At 35.9% G+C, this 17,604-nt stretch overlaps 1 protein-coding gene across 7 annotated transcripts in view; it reads right to left on the bottom strand.

The window, feature by feature from the left end:
- The window catches only part of LOC111564555 (transcription factor 4), a 291,882-nt gene that overhangs the window by 54,186 nt on the left and 220,092 nt on the right, over positions 1-17,604 (bottom strand). For all 7 annotated transcript variants that reach the window (XM_055019300.1, XM_023264202.3, XM_023264203.3 and 4 more), the window contains one exon: positions 589-694. In XM_055019300.1, coding sequence (XP_054875275.1) covers positions 589-694 — 106 coding nt within the window. The remainder of the gene's footprint in view (positions 1-588; positions 695-17,604) is intronic.

The following is a 17,604-nucleotide window of genomic DNA, read 5'->3' as shown; positions in this document are numbered from 1 at the left end:
CATAAAAAAAAGAATATAAACAAATAAAATAATCTATTACCATTTGCAAAAATACTAATTTTGGTGGATATTATTTACAGTTTTTTTTAAACAGTGATCATGTTAACATTTGTTTCTGTTTTCATTTTATTTGATATTTCTAAAAAAAAAATTTTTATTCTTCTTTCAAACAAGACCAAGTATCTAAAAACTACTGATCATTTTTAAACACATTTTCGTGGACATTATTTATAATTTTGCCCAATTTTTTAACACTTAAAATGTCAATTAATACTTGTTTTCTGTGATTTTATTAGATATTATCTGTAATTTAACAACATAAATCTTTAAAATAACATTAAAATCTTTAAAATATTATTAATAAAATAATCAGCTGCAGCTCTATTAGACACTTTGGTGGTTTTGTCGCTGATTTAAAGACACAGTTTTGTGTTTTCTCCTCTGAAATTGTGACTTTTAAATCCCGCTGCCTCCTCTGGGCGGCTGCTACAACAAATATGAAAATGTTCCACTGGAATCTTTGCTGATTTTGGTTGAACTCTGAGGAAATGCTCCTGGTTGTGGGAGGTTGGATGAAAGTGTTTGTACCTGGCATGAAGAAGGAGCTGGGGAATCCAGCGCTGGGAGGTTTGGAGGAGGGATAACCTGGAGAGTCCCTGTTGTAGTCGGCTGTACTGGCAGACGGAGCGTACACCTGCAACACAAACACACAAAAAAAACACTTCAGTCACTTTCACTTTCACAGCTTCATCTCTCAGTCATCAAAGCTTACTGCAGCTGATTGGACGAACACGTCGCTTCCTGAGCTCTCATTGGTCGTTACTTTTCATTTTCAAACTAAATAACACACAGACGGACCAGCAAATTTGAATAGATACTTATGCTTGTAAAAAAAAAAAAAAAGATATTAAATCTCTTATTTTGTGTAAACATTCTATTTTATTTAGGATATTTTGCAATTCAATTTGTGTTTGTCAATTTAGTTCACTGAATATGATTTTTAAAATTAAAATATTACATCTATATAAATAAATCATTTACACAATTTGATCATTTTAAATCCATATAAATATTCTTTGAAAAATAAACCTAAAATGTCTTGAGTTTTTTTTAAATCAATAAAGCAAGGAAATTTATTTGCTAACTTACTTTGCACTTTTGAAATGGAATTTTTACTGTACTGTAACTTGTGTTTTTTATTCCAGTTTTACACAAATAAAATGAATAAAATTTGTTATATTTACTCTACTTTGTAATGTAACGTTTGCCTATTTAACTTATTAAATGCATTACATTTACAAAAGATACAATACAATAGAATCTGCAGAATTTGCTGATTTTAATAATAATATTTTTTTAACTTAATTTTTATATATAGATTTTTTTAAAATTAAGTTTAACTTCTCTCAATTCTATATAGTGTGTAGCGTCCTAATTGCCCCTGGGGACAAATAAAGTTTTCTGAATCTGTAATTTGCTTGTTTTTTCCAGCTGTACAACAAGTTTGTAAACATGAGAATTTTCGACATTTTTTAAAAAATGATTATAAAAATATTGGATGTTTTTGTGTTTCAGTATTCATTTATTTTCTTTTTAAATCAGACAAGTTGTAAAGCCTCGAAAGTTTCCTGTCTATAATATAAACAAAATACAAACAAAAAAAATTATTTAACCCTGTGGGTCAAAATTGACCCGTTTTAAAGTTTGAAAATGTGGGGAAAAAGAATATTTTCACAGTGAAAATTCTGATGTCCACATTTTCAAGATTTTTGGGAAATCTTTCAACATTTTTTTGGTGGAAAAAAGAAATGTTAAAAGTGTTTCTTAAGAACATTCACAGTGTTGAATGTTCTTAAAGAAAATATTAGAAGTTTTACTGATACATATGTAATCATTTTTGGGATTTTTTTTGAAAGATTTTTACTCATTTTTTGAAAATATTTACAAGAATTTTCTTGCCAAATTTGGGGGATTTTTTTTCAAATAAAACTTCTAAGGAATTACTGGAATTTTCTTCCTGAAGGTTTTGCAAATTTTCAGAAATTTGGGGAATTTTTTTGCTGAATTTTGGGATTTTTTTCAGACAAGGAATCAATATTTTTTGGTGCCCATAAATGAGGACAACAGGAGGGTTAAACGCTGTCAATCACTATCCTAAAACTACAGTGGTAACCACGGTAACCGTTGCATCTGCAGTGACTACAACACAAAGTACATCTCAACTTATGCACAACTTCACAACGTTTTCTCACTAAAATCAGGTTTTTGCGACTAAAGGAACAAAGCGTTGGCCTTCAGCCTCCCCTCGGAGCAGCAGTAATGCAGCAGTAATGCAGCAGTAATGCAGCAAACATGCAGCAAACATGCAGCGACACGAAGGACCAGAGTTCAGTCGGCAGCTTGTCATCACTCTGAACAGGTGACGCTGCTCCTCAGCAACACTCGGCCTGTGTTTGGTCATTCCTTCGACTGGGATCCCACAGCAGGCCTCAGTGTGTGTGTGTGTGTGTGTGTGTGTGTGTGTGTGTGTGTGTGTGTGTGTGTGTGTGTGTGTGTGTGTGTGTGTGTGTGTGTGTGTGTGCATAGCGTGCGAACACTCAGCCATGACGCTAGCTCTCCGCTGCATGACGCAAACCCTGGAACAGCTGCTGAACGTGTTCTTCCTCCTCTCCGCCTGCGACTGATTCCCATTAGAAGTAAAAGAGCTACAGCTCCACCTAATCCGACCTCCATCCTGCCCGAGACACGAGCCGCTTTGTTAACGCTCCCGCATTTGCATACGGATGGGACGCAGATGTGGCGGAGAAACGAATCTTACGATGATAAAACAAAAAAAAACAACAAAAAAACAACATCGTGTCACTTCCCAAACTCCCTGAGAGAAATTATTAGAAACAGAAAACAGCTTAAAATGGTTTGTGTCAAACAGAAACCTAATGACTATTTATTTCCCCCTCCAGATCTCTGAAGATTCTCTGGTTTCTGCAAACAGCCATTAAGACAAACCTGTAAATTCAGTCTAGTTTCGTGGATGGAAGACAGAAAAAGCTGCTAGAAATGGTTGCATTCGGTTCCAAATTAGCCTCATCGTGCTGCTTTTTTTTTGGAAAATGTTGCAACAAACACAAAGTTGGCAACTTTTCCAAGGAACAAGGGATCTTTGAGGTTGAGATTTCCCTTCAGCAGATTAATAAAAAGCACAAACTGCAGGCATTTCTGTGATTTCATCCATGACTAAATGCTTTGTCATGGTAGAAACATACTCATTTTACATCCAGCGGGGGGGGGGGCAGCTACCAATGGACCTGGCTGTACATCTTCTAAATGAAGACTCACATGTTGCTATTAATTAGGCTAGCAGGCCTGACGGCAGCAAAGAAGATCTCATCTACTCACATGTATGTAATCTCATGTACTCACTGGTTTCAGAGCTTTTTGGACATGGCCTACCTAGAACTATCACCAGCAAGAGTCAATGATGCAAGACTAAACACAATCCAAATGTAGAAAGAACTGATGCCAGACTAAAAGACCTTCTTCCAAACTAGACAACCTCTGTGCATTTTGTAGAACTAAGCAACCAAAACCTGCTTCAAGTTTCCACCAACAGTAAGCGGTTTTCTTTGTAGAACTCAGTCTTACAATGCAAACATGTGAGTGTAGATGTAGCCAAAGTTTATTGGTGTAGCTGCTGATCCAACTGAGAACCACAGGTACAGCTTTTTACTGCTGTCCTTTTAGGTTTTGCATGTTGTAGCTCATTTATTTACTTGACATCAAACTCCAGCAACTGTCAAAGTTCTTTCCAAAATTCCCCAACACGCATCTAAGAATGTACTAAAAAGCTAAACCTTGTATGAAGCACTGATCCGCTAAAAGTAGAAGTTGTTGACTCAGTTTTGAGTCACGGAGCGACACCAACACACCGCCGGGACATCTGAGTAGCGGGGAACACTGGGAACTGTGGGAATCGAACGGTGAGGTCAGGAAACACCCGCCCACGCTCCCGCGCAAAAACTCGCGAATGCACAGATGCGAGCCGAAGCCGATCAGCTGGGAGAGGTCGAGCACCGTCCCACAATGCACCTTGCATGAGTTGGAGCGTCCAAATCCTCCACAGTCACCCCCTCAGTGTCTGTGGATGTCATTAGAGCCAAAATGAAATCCCCTCGAACTTCCTTCCTCCCCTCTGAGAACCCGCCTCGAGCTCTGATCATAAAACCACATTTACTGACCCGACACAAACACGAGGACATCTAGATTTATGTCTCACGCCGTCGCAGGCATATTTTCCCATTGAGTTGTGTTGTTGGGCTGCTGACGAAAGGCTGCAGACGGACAGGAACAGGTGCAGGCAGCGTTCGGCTCTGAAGAATGCGACGAGGCGCAATAACAAGCTCCCTTCCTGCACAATTATCAGCATTCCCACACTCGGCCTTGAGCACCCGGAGGAAGCCTTGGCAGCGTCGGAATACCTCCAACCGCAATCAATAACCCTCCACAACAGGCGGATCTTCCCACCAAAAACGCTCGTTTCCAATGGCTGCTCTGCGAATCTAATCGGATTCGGATTCCTGTAATAAAACCCAGAGCAGAGACAAGGTGTGGAAAAGAGTTTCTGAGCCCTGAAATGCAGCAGAAAGCAGCCAAAGCAGGTCTCAGAGCAGCGATAGAAGCGTTAGATCCAGATCTGGACCACAGTAGAAGCACAGCAGGAAGGTTTTAATGGAACAAGTTAAGTTTTATGTTACGCGACGACAAGAATCTCACTACAAGTCCTGGAAACATCTCATTATCATCATCATTATTTTTAATGTTTTACCTGATTTACAGTAAATTAAGTGCATTGCTACTACTGCTTGCTCTGTTTGTTGGCATTTTTGTGGTTTTGAGCCCATTATCGCTAAACAATATATGAGGGGTTAGAAGCAGAGTGATCAAAATGATCCAGAATTACAGACAAATTTCCAAAAATGATCTAAAACAAAAATTTGTTCAAAATGACATGAAAATAGTCTAAAATGAGTGGACAATTGTCTAAAATCAGTCAGAATTTCTCTCAGATGATTAATAATGATCTAGAATGACTGAAAATTTGCAGAATGACACTCAATTTGTCTGACATGCTTTAAAAAACAGCATCCAAAATGACTTGAAATGTGTCTAAAATGACTTGAAAATGATCCAGAATTGTTTAACATTGGGCCTCCTTGATCAATAATCGACAGTATTGGTCCTGAAATGTCATCAACCACAGTGGAAACATAGCAGAAAACCATTATTTATACCAATGCAAGGGTACAATAGAAACCAGTCAAAGTAATATTGTGAAAGAGACATAAAACCATGATAGAAACCAGTGGAATCTGCTTTTTATTTGATCAGATGCAAGAAAAATTGACCTAAAAACACTTATTTTTGTGAAATATTTGCTATGTCAACATCAAATCCTATTAAAAACCAATGACTCGATGAGCTACTCGCTTTAAATGCGGCAGCAAACAGAACAAAACATTCATCTGTGCAGAACTACAATAAAACATAATGCATTTAAACATGAAAAATATGGCAAAACATTAGAGAATATAGTGGAAGCACCAACAGAAGGAGTAGAATAGAAGCCGAACTGAAGAATAAACTGGAGCCATTTATGGAAAAATCAGTGAAATAAGACTAGAAAAACAAGTGAACCAGCAGAATCCACACAATAAGAGCTGCAAAAAACCAATCCAGGGCAATAAATCTGCTAATAGGAACCAGTAGAACCCTAATAGGAACCTGTTGAACCTGCTGCGACTGAACACTGACGGATAATAGAGACCAGCGGAGATGATCTACAGCAGCAGAACGTCAACACAACGGTTGTGTAACGCTCCGAGGATCCAGAGGGTCTTCACAGAACATAAAAACATCACAGATTTCATCAAAGCTTCGCTCAGCGCCGCCCTCCGGCAACAACAGCAGAAAATAAAAAGCCGCATTCCACCGAAAACCGATTCCTCATGGAGCCGACAACACTCCAGACTCTCCGAATTCACTCCCAGCGACCAGCTGTGCCGCTAACAGACCTGAAGCCGGGGTGGAAATCAGCAGAAATCCACAGAACTTCCAATATATTCACTTTAACAGAGGAACAGGTGCTTTTAAACTCGCATCCAACACCAAAAGTTTGCATTTTGCTCTGTTTTTGCCTTTAAAGCTGCACAAAATGTCACTTATTTTGCATTTATTTACTCTAAAGTTGCAATAAAACAAAGAAAAGACATCAAACTGCTTATTAAATGTCACAAAACTCATCAAATAAAGTTAATTAAAGGATAATTTATGCTCTAATTCAGTGTAAAAGTCACATCAACACTTCAACAAATTATCCAAGTCAGTCAGTTTTTTTCTTGTAAATATCGACATTTTCTCCTGTTTTGGATGTTTTAACGAAGAAATCCATTTGTTTTCTTCACTGTTACGCCCTAAACTCTTCACCTGTTTTCAGTTTCTACATTTAAACTGCACAGCATGGAGACTGCAGAAGATCGGTTAAGGTTCGGCACCAACATAACTTGGTTAGAGATCAGAAAAAAAGCCAAGATTTGGGTTAAAATATGACTTTTTCACTGCGAGTTTGAAACTTTTCCACAGTTTTTTGGGTTAACAGGTCGACAACTGGTAGAAAAATGGCAAATTTAGAAGCATATTTAATACACACAAACAGAAAGTTCCTTTTAAAACATCACAGAGAACACAGTTTAGTCATAAAGAGGTTGGTAAATGCAGCAAGAAACACATTTAACTCAATGAAAAGAACATCCAACACCCAGGAGTTTGTATTTTGCACCGTTTTTGCCTTTAAAGCTGCACAAAATGTCACTTATTTTGCATTGATTTACTCTAAAGTTGCAATATATTCTCAAAACCCAAAGAAAAGGCTAATTAAACGTCACAAAAATCAGCCAAAAGTTAAAGGATCATTTCTGTTCTCAATCGGTGTAAAAGTGTCACTTTCAGTAAAAATAATATTGTATTAACACACAACTACTATATAAAGTGAATAAATAGCATAACGTGACAGAAGTGAAGGCCGTGAAGGGATGAAAGGGTGAAAACTGACTTTATTTTCTCTGCAGTGTTTCTAACTTGTTGACAGCGATGGAAACGCTGCAGGCTTTTGGTCCAATGGAAAAACAATAAATAGAACCGAGTGAAATGCTAAAAGTTGGACGCACATGAAAAGACAGTAAACGGAAACAAAAGGGACAAAAGCTAAAAAAGAAGAAAAAAGAAAAGGGGGTCTTTGTTCGGCATTTGATGCTTCTTCTTTTTCTCCCAGTTATTGTGTCCAAATGTGGGGAGCATCTGTTCAAAACCTCCAAGACTCGACCTCTGCTGAGAAAAAGGACCGAAGGGGGGAAAAGACAAGAGAAAGCAGGAAGGAATTAGCTTCTGCTGCTCCTCTTCTTCTCTTTAATCAAGATTTCTGCTATTTTAAGGGCAAAAATGAACCTGAAACTACATAAACTACACCTGATGAGGTCATTTTATTAGAATTCAGCTAAATTAAGCTGATTGTGATTGAAAAAGGTGCAAAATGAGGTGAGTTTATGCCCATGCTAACAGCTCTATAAGGCTTCTCAGGCATTGTGGTACTTTGAGGTAAATGCTAATGCTACATGCTAACATACCACAATGATGTACATCAGAGTTTATTTTTCCTGAAAGAAACATGTTTATAATTAGCAGCTGTCATTTCTATCATGTTCTCCACCTTAGCTTAGCATGTTAGCATGCTAGTTTTTGCACGCTAATCCCAAACTACACTACAATGCCATGGTAAAATACCAAAAATACCAGACAAATGGAAGTTTTAACTGAACAAATAATGCTAGAATAAAGTGAAGCAACTACAAGAGTTGTAAAGCTCTCATCAAGAGGTGGAAACAAATGAATGAAGCAAATTTTTATTCAATTATTTTTAAGAAATTTCATTTAACGACACCGTTAGCGCTGGTGTTGCCCAGGGTTTGTGCTATTCTATCACGTAAATGTTGAGATATTTCACAGAAAAAGTGAAAAGGGATCATGAATCCATGCACTAAACTTTATGCCAAACTGCCAAATAGATGTTGAAGCATCTTTCTGACGACATGTCAGGACTTTGAATTGATGGTGGAGTCCTTAGAATTCATCCTTTACAGGTTTTAAATGTCTGCAGCAAATTTCATAGCATTCCAAAACCAAATTTTGTACCATCTTGCACCAATAAATAAGTTCCATCTTTGAGCACAAGTAACAAAAAAGGAATAATGCAGAAGTAGCTGCATGTCACAAAAATACAAAACTAAACATGTAGAATACTTTAAATAGGAGATATTTGGTGACAAAAATGAACAAATAAAGTTTTCATTGAACTTTTACAGCCAAACACAATTCAGATCACCCATAATCAGAGGTTATTTGATCTATTTGCCCAATATTACAGATTCTGAATCAGTGACATGATGAGAAATAAGAGAGAAAATTTCAGGTTTTTATCTTTAATAGTTCCTGACAGACCACGGACCAGAAAAATAAAGTTGTTGGATGGTTCTTCTCTCATTACTACTACTTTGATGACTTTTTAAAGTCCAAATAATGGCGTTTTTCATCGTCACCATCATGCTTTCCAGTAAACATTTCTATGAATCCACAGCTCTGATTGTAATCTATGTAGACGATACACTGCTGTCTGTTTAACTGAGGAGTCTTTGGGCTCTAAACCAACCGGAAAAAGTTCAGAAAGATAATTTTAACCAGACAAACGCGTCATTATTGGAGAACTTGTCGGAGATGTTTCTCAGCAGCAGTTTGGGACCAACAGGAAACAGCCACATCTGGCAGCGACGGTTCTTTTGTTTTTCAGAGTCAAGACGTCAGCAGATCAATACCAGACTCAGTGGAGCATTAAAGGGCAGAAACAAGCTGCTCTTCAGACTCAAACCGATGGCATTTAGAAAGAGACACAAAGGAGGCACAAGAGCCTTTCTTATTTAAAGGTATCGATTAAACTTAATGATTGTCTATTAATACACTGACAAACACAGATGACACAAAATGACATTCTTATACAACTAAACCGTCAAAACCGCGAGTTTGAGCGACTTTCCCTGAAGATGAGAGTTCATGTCCAGTAATAGACGAGACAATCAGTCTAAGAGTTAAGTTTTACCTTTTGTTGTTTACTTTCGGTTTTTAGCCACTTTCTAGTTGGATTTAGGCACCAAAACAACCGGTTTACGTTTATATTTTACACTTTTACAACCTAGAAACTCTGTAAAGGTTACAAATTACTTGGTTCAGGGTTTGCTAAAAATGATATGGGTTATTTCTGGGTCTCCTCTATACCTTGAAACTACTATATAGTGAACATGTAAGGAGTTCTTTGGCTAAAGGAACATTTTCAGACTGTTGGAGTTTTAACAATATTAATTACTGTTGTTGCCCAATCAAAACAGATCAGATCGATACCAGCTATCGTAGCGAACCGACTGGCGTTTTTGGGATAAATTCATATTTTAATAGCCGTATTTTCCAAAATAATGACTACAAATATGTTGTGACTCATCACTCTGCTTCCATTTAACATATTAATGTGAATTATTATTGAGAATTTGGACATTTCTGCACCATAAATTATGGATTTGTCTTGTCATTTCTATAAACTACAGGTAAATAGGAGATATATTTTGTAGCACTATAAAACCATCTTAACTCCACGAAACACGTCTTAGTATTATAAAACAGAATCAGAAATCTGTGGAAACGCCATCAATCCTCAATAAACTCTCTCATCCGTCCACTGTTCCCCTTCAATGCAATGCATGATGGTACATATTGTTGGTTTAGCGACCATCAGCTGTTTTCTCGGTGCATTGTGGGATACTTTTAGTGACTATTTGGGTGGATTAATTGGAACTGAACATTCAGACAAGATTACAAAATGGTAAAAACGCTACAGAGACGAGTGCATCATGACAATATACTGTATATGATTGGTTGGTTGGTTCTTTCATTAGAGAACAACATTGACAACAAATAATCCAAATTAGTCGCTTTTAGTCAGTTTTTTCTCATAAAGATGAACATTTTCTCCTGGTTTGGACATTTTAATGAAGACATCTGTTTGGTTTCTTCATTGCTACACCCTAAAATCTTCACCTGTTTTCATTTTTCATGTTAATTCCACATCATGAGAACTGCAGAAGCTCGTTTGAGGTTCAGCACCAACGATAGTCGGTTAGAGTTTGGAGAAAAGTCAAGATTTGGGTTAAAATGCAACTTTTTCACTGCGAGTTTGGAGCTTTCTTGCTATTTTTGGGGTTAACAGGTCGACAACCGGTGAAAAAAAGGCAAATTTAGAAACATATCTAATATAAACAAACAGAAAGTTCCCTTTAAAACATCACAGAGGATGTAGTTTAGTCGTGAAGGGGTCGGAAGACGCAGCAAGAAACACATTTAACTCAATGAAAAGACTTAAATATTTTCCTTTCTTGTTTTGTCTCACACACACACACACACACACTTAAAAACACACACACACACACACACACGTATAAAGACACACACACACACACACACACACACACACACACACAGTTTACCACGCTTCATCCAAAGCAGATGTGTTGGAATGTGAACACTCAAAGGAGCAGTCACGAAACCTCGCGACAGACACACAACCACAACTACACACTAACACACACTAACACACACCAACACACCCTAACACACACTGCCGGCTGCACCTGTGCCTTTCCAGTCTTTTCCCCTCTTTTGTTTCTCATTTCCAACGGGCTGCTTTCATCTCGTCTTTATTCACGTCACACAAACAGAAAAAACGCTGCAAATACTGATTTAAAACAGCAACAATACGAGGCGTTTGAATCATAATTTCTCATGTCAGATTCTCCCAGAGGTGAAGATTTGCTCCTTTATTGCATTAATAAAGGGAAAACGTCCCTCCTGTGCAGCGTCCACCTGGAGACTGGGTTTTACGGAGGCAGACGTGGGAATCAAACGTACCGCGGACGGTTCAAACATTTCTTTTTTTTGGGTAGTAGTGGTGGTTTTTTCTGTTTTTTAGATGTATTTTTATAGCGGAGATCTGAGCCACGGCCTCGGAATCCTCTGAAGGTTAATTATGTTCCTGATTCAAAACACATGGAGGGAAAAAAAGCCGCTGCTACCGCGAGTGTGTGTGTGAGAAAGCGGAAGGAAATCCCACCCACCACCTCCGAGCCCAGCCCTTTATTCTAGCAACCTGCAATTGCACTAATGCGAACCAGATGTGCACCAACACACACCAACACACACTAAAACACACACCGACACACACCAACACACATGCAGAGTTTGGAGCAGCGCCGTCTAATTGACTCCATATGAGGCCGAATGAAGAGAAAGTAAGAAAGATTAGGAAAGAGGGAAAGACGCAGAGAAAGAAAGAAAGAAAGAAGGAAAAAGCAGATGTTCAAAAACAAAAAAAAAAACAGAGGAAAAACAGGATATCAATAGAAAAAATAAAGAAATAAAAAAGAAGGAAAAAAGCAGCACACATAAGGATTTATGATTCAAAAAGAAGGACAAAATAAAATAAAAATAGAAACATAGGGTACATATAGACAGATGTAGCAGAAAAAACAAAATGCATGGCACAGAAGAGAAAAAATTAGCTGATTTTTGATTCATAAATCCCAAAAAATTCTATAAAAAAAACTTTGAGAAGAAAAATAAGAAAGATGCAAATATAAGTAGAAATATATATCTATAAAAATATACTAAAAAAAACACTTCGAGCAGATGTTTAAAATAAAAAAGAAATATAGAAAAAATAAGACAAAGAAAGACCAATGTTTTATATTTTTATATATTTTTAATTTGATTAAAAAAGTTAAAAATTAAAACAAATTGTGGAGAAGTTAAAAAATGAAAAGGCTAAAAAATATAAACAGAAATATATGTCAAATATATAAAAACAAATTGTATAAAAATAAAAAAATATTCAAGGAGATGCTCAAAGTAAAAAAAAAAATTAAAAAACTAAAAATGAGATAAATAAATAAATAAAAATAGGGCACTGAAACTGAAATATGTTAAAAAAATAGGGATTCACGAGTCTAAAAAAATTGAAAAATATTTTTAAAACAATACAGATGTTTTAAACTGCTAAAAGGGCAATGAAACAAATGTTACAAAAAAATAAAAAAAAAATAAAATAGGGATTCCTGAGTCCCAAAAAAATGTACATTTAAAAAAAAAAAAAAAACTGATGTTTTAAAAAATGAGAAAAATAAGACAATGAAACACTAATAAATAAAACAAATAAAATGCAAGGGAAAGACAACATCCAAGTTACAAAAAAAACCCAAAATAAACAAGGAGTTTGGATTTTAAAAAGTAGTAGAGCATTGAAAAAAGAAAGAAAAAATAAATAAAACACTAGAAAAAAATCTAATTTATTATTATTATTATTATTATTATTATTTTTTTTTTTTTTTTTTTTTGCATTTTGAAAAGCCCCACAAACAATAAAACAAAAATCATTAAACTCCCATCAGAAAGCGAGAAGAGAGCTGGAGCTCACATCTGCAGAAACACTGTGTAATTGAAAACATGCCTCCTCCTCCTCCTCCTCCTCCTCCTCCTCCTCCTCCTCCTCCTCACTCTCGGTGAGTTTCATGGACCGAAACACATTCTTGAGCTCACTAGTAACACACACCAACACACACTAAAACACACCAACACACACTAAAACACGCCGCCACACTCCCTGGAGCTGCAGCTTCCTGTGGCTTGATTAGAAACCCCCACGTGAAGACAAGTGGACTCAGAGCGCTGCTTCGCTGCGATGCACCTGCACCTGAAGGGGGGTCGACGGATTCACACTGAGCTCCAGGAGGCCGACGGAGGGAAGGTGAGCCATTAAAAAAATACAAGAAGAACAAGGAGGAAGAAGATAAACTGGACGGAGAGTTTGTAGACGTTCGGTTAAAGGAGGGAAAACAGATGAATGACTCTCACAAACACAAATCTGAGTCACTTTTAGCTTCATACGCAAAAAAAAGTTTAAAAAAGTGAACATCTGGCAGCAAGAGCAGCAGAAAAAAATAGCAGAATTTTGTAATGTTTGAAAATTAGAAAAAACTGTGAATATTAGTAAAAATAAAGATATTTACAGCTGATTTAAAGACAGTTAAATGGTGTCATTTTAGGATTATATATTTATTAAATAAATAACTACTATTTGTGTGTGATATGATTTTTGATGCAGACATTTTGTACATTTTTTAAATAATTTTTTTTCTATTTTTTTGGTTTGTTTATTTTACAGTTAAAATATAAATTAATACTTATTTTTCCAGGGATTTTACTTGATATTATCTGTAAATCGACAAAACGTTACAGACATTTCAGTTTTTTAATCTTTAAAACGCATATTTTTTCTGCCAAACAATAGCAATTAATAATTAATTAATAATAAAAAAATATAAAATAAATAATATACATTGAATAACAAAAATAAAAATTAACAAAATAATGATTTTTTTTCTGATTATATAATGTAAAAAAATGTAATTTTACAATAAATAGTTGTAAAAGAACAAATTAAAAATATTATATAAATACAAATATAAAATTATGTATTTTTTTATGTGCACATTGACAATTTTGACCTATAAAAAACCTTTACCTGTCATACATGTTGTTTCTGTGATTTTACTAGTTATTTTGTAATTCCACAAAAAAGGAAAAAAAAAATCTGTAGAACTACTTTTTTCTTATTTTAAATACAATAAAAAATTACATAATTTTACAGTCAAATATTGTAAATATTGTTTTAAAAATGTTTTTTACAGATTAATGTAAAAAAAGTACTATTTTCTGTAATTTTACTCATTATTACCTGCAATTTAACAAGAAAAATTATTAAAATAACTGAAACTTTTTCAAAAGATACATTTAAAAACTGTACAACTGAGATTTTTGGTTTTTTTTTCTGATGTAAATACACATCATATCATGTAACTTTACAATCTAACTTTATAAAATAGCAAATTACCATTAACAAAAATACAGATATTTGGCCTTTTAACAGTTGACATTTAAATTAAGACTTCTTTCCAGCGATTTCATTATTATCAATACAAAAATCAGCAAAACAACAGCAAATCGCTGAAAAAAATGACAATTTAACATGTTTTTCCAGTGTATAAAGACTGTTTCCACTGATTCTAATGAATCTCCCTCCTTTAGTTTCCTCTCAGGCGGCAGAATGTTGATCTATTATTTACTGTCGTCCTGCCTCAGCACTAACCCAGTTACAGGATCTTCATCTTCAGCTTCACCACAGCTCAATCTCACACATTTTACTGATTTCTGACTTTATTTTTTTTATTTTTGTGCACTGGAGTTGTTGCTGAATCAGGTTTTAACGTCTCGATGTTCGTGTTTGATTCACTTGTAGTCAGAGTCGAGGCTCCAATTATAAAATGATTCACTTTATAGGGGCGGGAACCCTCGTGAATCACAAAGAATGGAATAAAAGAGTCTGTAGTGATGGAAAAAAACTTCAAAGGAAAGAAAGAAAGGGAAGAAAACTGCGTAAAAATAGAACAAAAACACAAATCTGAGCTCAAAAACGAAACCAGAGAAGCTGCATCTGCACGAATAAACGGAAAGAAAGAAGCGAAAAAAGCAAATTAGAGAGAAAACAAACAAATCAAAGTAAAAAGAAAGTAATAGATGAAGAAGGAGGAGGAGGAGGAGGAGGAAGCAGGCGGTCCGGTTGTGTTTACACTGCGGCCTGTAAATGAATTCAACATGGCGTCTGGTCTCGCCTGCAGCCGCAGCATCAACGAGTCAGACGCTCAGTGAAGTCACAGCGCTTTAACTGACCACTAATTACAGAGAATTAGCTGCAGGACTGTTTTCTGTACGTCTCTCTGTACGTATATTAACTTAAACTAAATATAAACAGCATATGTATGTTGGATTCAGCTGAATTCATCACCTGCACGGAAACGAAAATGTGATTTCAGGTTTAGCTCATTGGAGTTTCTGTTAAACGTCGTCTAAAGCGCAAAATTATTCACGTTGCTTCCATGTGTGGCAAAGAAAAGCAACAAATCTTCATTTAAGAGGAGCTACAAGCAGGAAATAGGTCACATTTTTGCTGGAAAATGCTTGAAAATCAGAGTTTCTGCACATCAAGAGGTGACAGGTGACTACAGAAGACATAGAAAGGTGATCATATCAACCTAAATCTATCAATCAATACTTTCTTGATCAAGGATCAATAAGCAGCTCAAGTGTATCTTCACATTACAGGAGCTACAAGCAGAAAATATCACATTTTTGCCCCAAAAAATGGACCGAAATCAAAATTCCTGCACTTAAAACGCAACAGGGGACAACATAAGACACACAAAGTGATTACCTGAACCTAAATCTATCAATCAATACCTTCCTGATCAAGTATCAATGTGCAGCTCAGGTGTATATTGATATTAGAGAGGCTACAAGTAGGAAATAATTCACATTATTGGGTCAAAAATGGACTAAACGGATGATTTCAGCTTTAAAATCAAAGTTTCTGCACTCTGAATGCAACAGTTAACAATGGAAGACAACTGAAATCTATAAATCAATACTTTCTAGATCAAGGATCAATATGCAGGTGTACCTTCATGTTAGTCATATTTTTGCTTTCATATTCGAGGAAAATAATTTACATTTTTACTTTAAGGTTGATTGAATTTGCAGCTCAAAAGTCAAAATTCCTGCACTTTAAGAGCAGCAGGGAACAGAGATTTGATCACTTTAACCTCAATCAGTAAATCAATACTTTCCTAATCAAGGATCAATAACAAGCAGCTCATGTATATCATCATGCTAAAGAAGCTACAAGCAGAAAATGTCACGTTTTTGCCTAAACATGGACTGAATCGATGATTGGACACAGTTTCTGCACTTTAAGAGCAACACAAACTGATTGCCTCAACTAAAATCTATCAATCAATACCTTATTGATTGACAATCAATATCTCAGTTCACGTATATCTTCTTCAAAAGATGAAAATAATTCACATTTTGCTGAAAAATTGATTAAACTGATGATTTCAGCTGAGAAATCAAAGTTTCTGCGCTTTAAGAGCAACAGCTGACAATAAAAGATGGAGAAACTGATCATCTCAACTAAAATCCATCAATCAATACTTTACTGATTAAAGATCAATATGCAGCTCATGTGTATTTTCATACTGGAGGAGCTACAAGCAGAAAAATGTCAAATTTTGGCCTAAAAATTGCTAAAACTGATGATTGCAGCTCAAAAATCAAAGTTCCTGCACTTTATGAACAACAGAAAGCTGATCAACTGAACTTAAATCTATCAATCAATACATTATTGATTAGAGATCAATACTGCAGCTCACATTTATATTCACATTAGAGGTGTTACAAGCAGACAATGTCACATTTTGGCTTGAAAATAGATTTTTAGTCAAAGTTTCTGCACTTTAAATGCAACAAGTGATAATAGAAGAAACGAATCACCTAAAACTAAATCTATCAATCAATACTTTATTGATAGAAGATCAATACTGCAGCTCAAGTGTATCTTCATGTTATTAAAAGTTCTACAAGCTGGAAGTATTTCACATTTTTGCCTAAAAAGTGATCAAAGTGATAATTTTACCTCAAAAATCTAAGTTTCTGTATTTTAAGAACAACAAAATCATGATCAACTCAACTTAAATCTATCAATCAATACTTTATTGATTAAAGATCATTACTGCAGCTCATGTTTCTTTATATTAAAGGAGCTACAAGCCCAAAATGTCAAATTTTTTGCCTAAAAATGTGACTAAACCAATAATAGCAGCTTGAAAATCAAAGTTTTTGCACTTGAAGAGCGACAAGTAAGACACAGAAAACTGATCATGTCAACTTAAATCGATCAATCAATACCTTCCAGACTGAAGATCAATACTGCAGCTCATGTCTAGCTTCATATTAGAACAAAATATTTCAGATTGTAGCTTAAAAATCAACTAAAGTGACGACTGCAGCTTGAAAATCAAATCTCTCGCACCTTCAATGCAACAGACGACACCCAAACTGATCATCTGAACTTAAATCTATCGATCAATAGATTACAGATCAATACTGCAGCTCGTGTGCATTTTCCTTTACATTTCAGATTTTGGATGCGAGTCTCGGAGACGCATCGAGCTAATCCTGTGTGCGGATGATAACATCGCAACCTTTCACATCTCCTTTCCCAGGAAATAGAGTAGCCTCTTCTCATCACACACACACACGCACGCACACACACACGCACGCACACACGCACGCACACGCACACGCACGCACGCACGCACACACACGCACACACACACACAGGATGATTCCAGTGATGGGGGAATATGGAGGCTCATAGTGAACATAATGTGGCTTTATAATGTCTCCCCTGACACAGGAAATAGCCAGAGGTCTGGGAGTGTGTGTGTGTGTGTTTGTGTGTTTTTGTATATGTGTGTTTATGTGTGTGTGTGTGTTTTGTTCGTCTGA

This window comes from Amphiprion ocellaris, chromosome 17 (genome assembly GCF_022539595.1).
Source record: "Amphiprion ocellaris isolate individual 3 ecotype Okinawa chromosome 17, ASM2253959v1, whole genome shotgun sequence".
Classification (NCBI taxonomy): Eukaryota; Metazoa; Chordata; class Actinopteri; family Pomacentridae; genus Amphiprion; species Amphiprion ocellaris.
The sequence above is the reverse complement of the archived record's forward strand: the minus strand, read 5'-3'. Positions and strand labels throughout refer to the sequence as shown.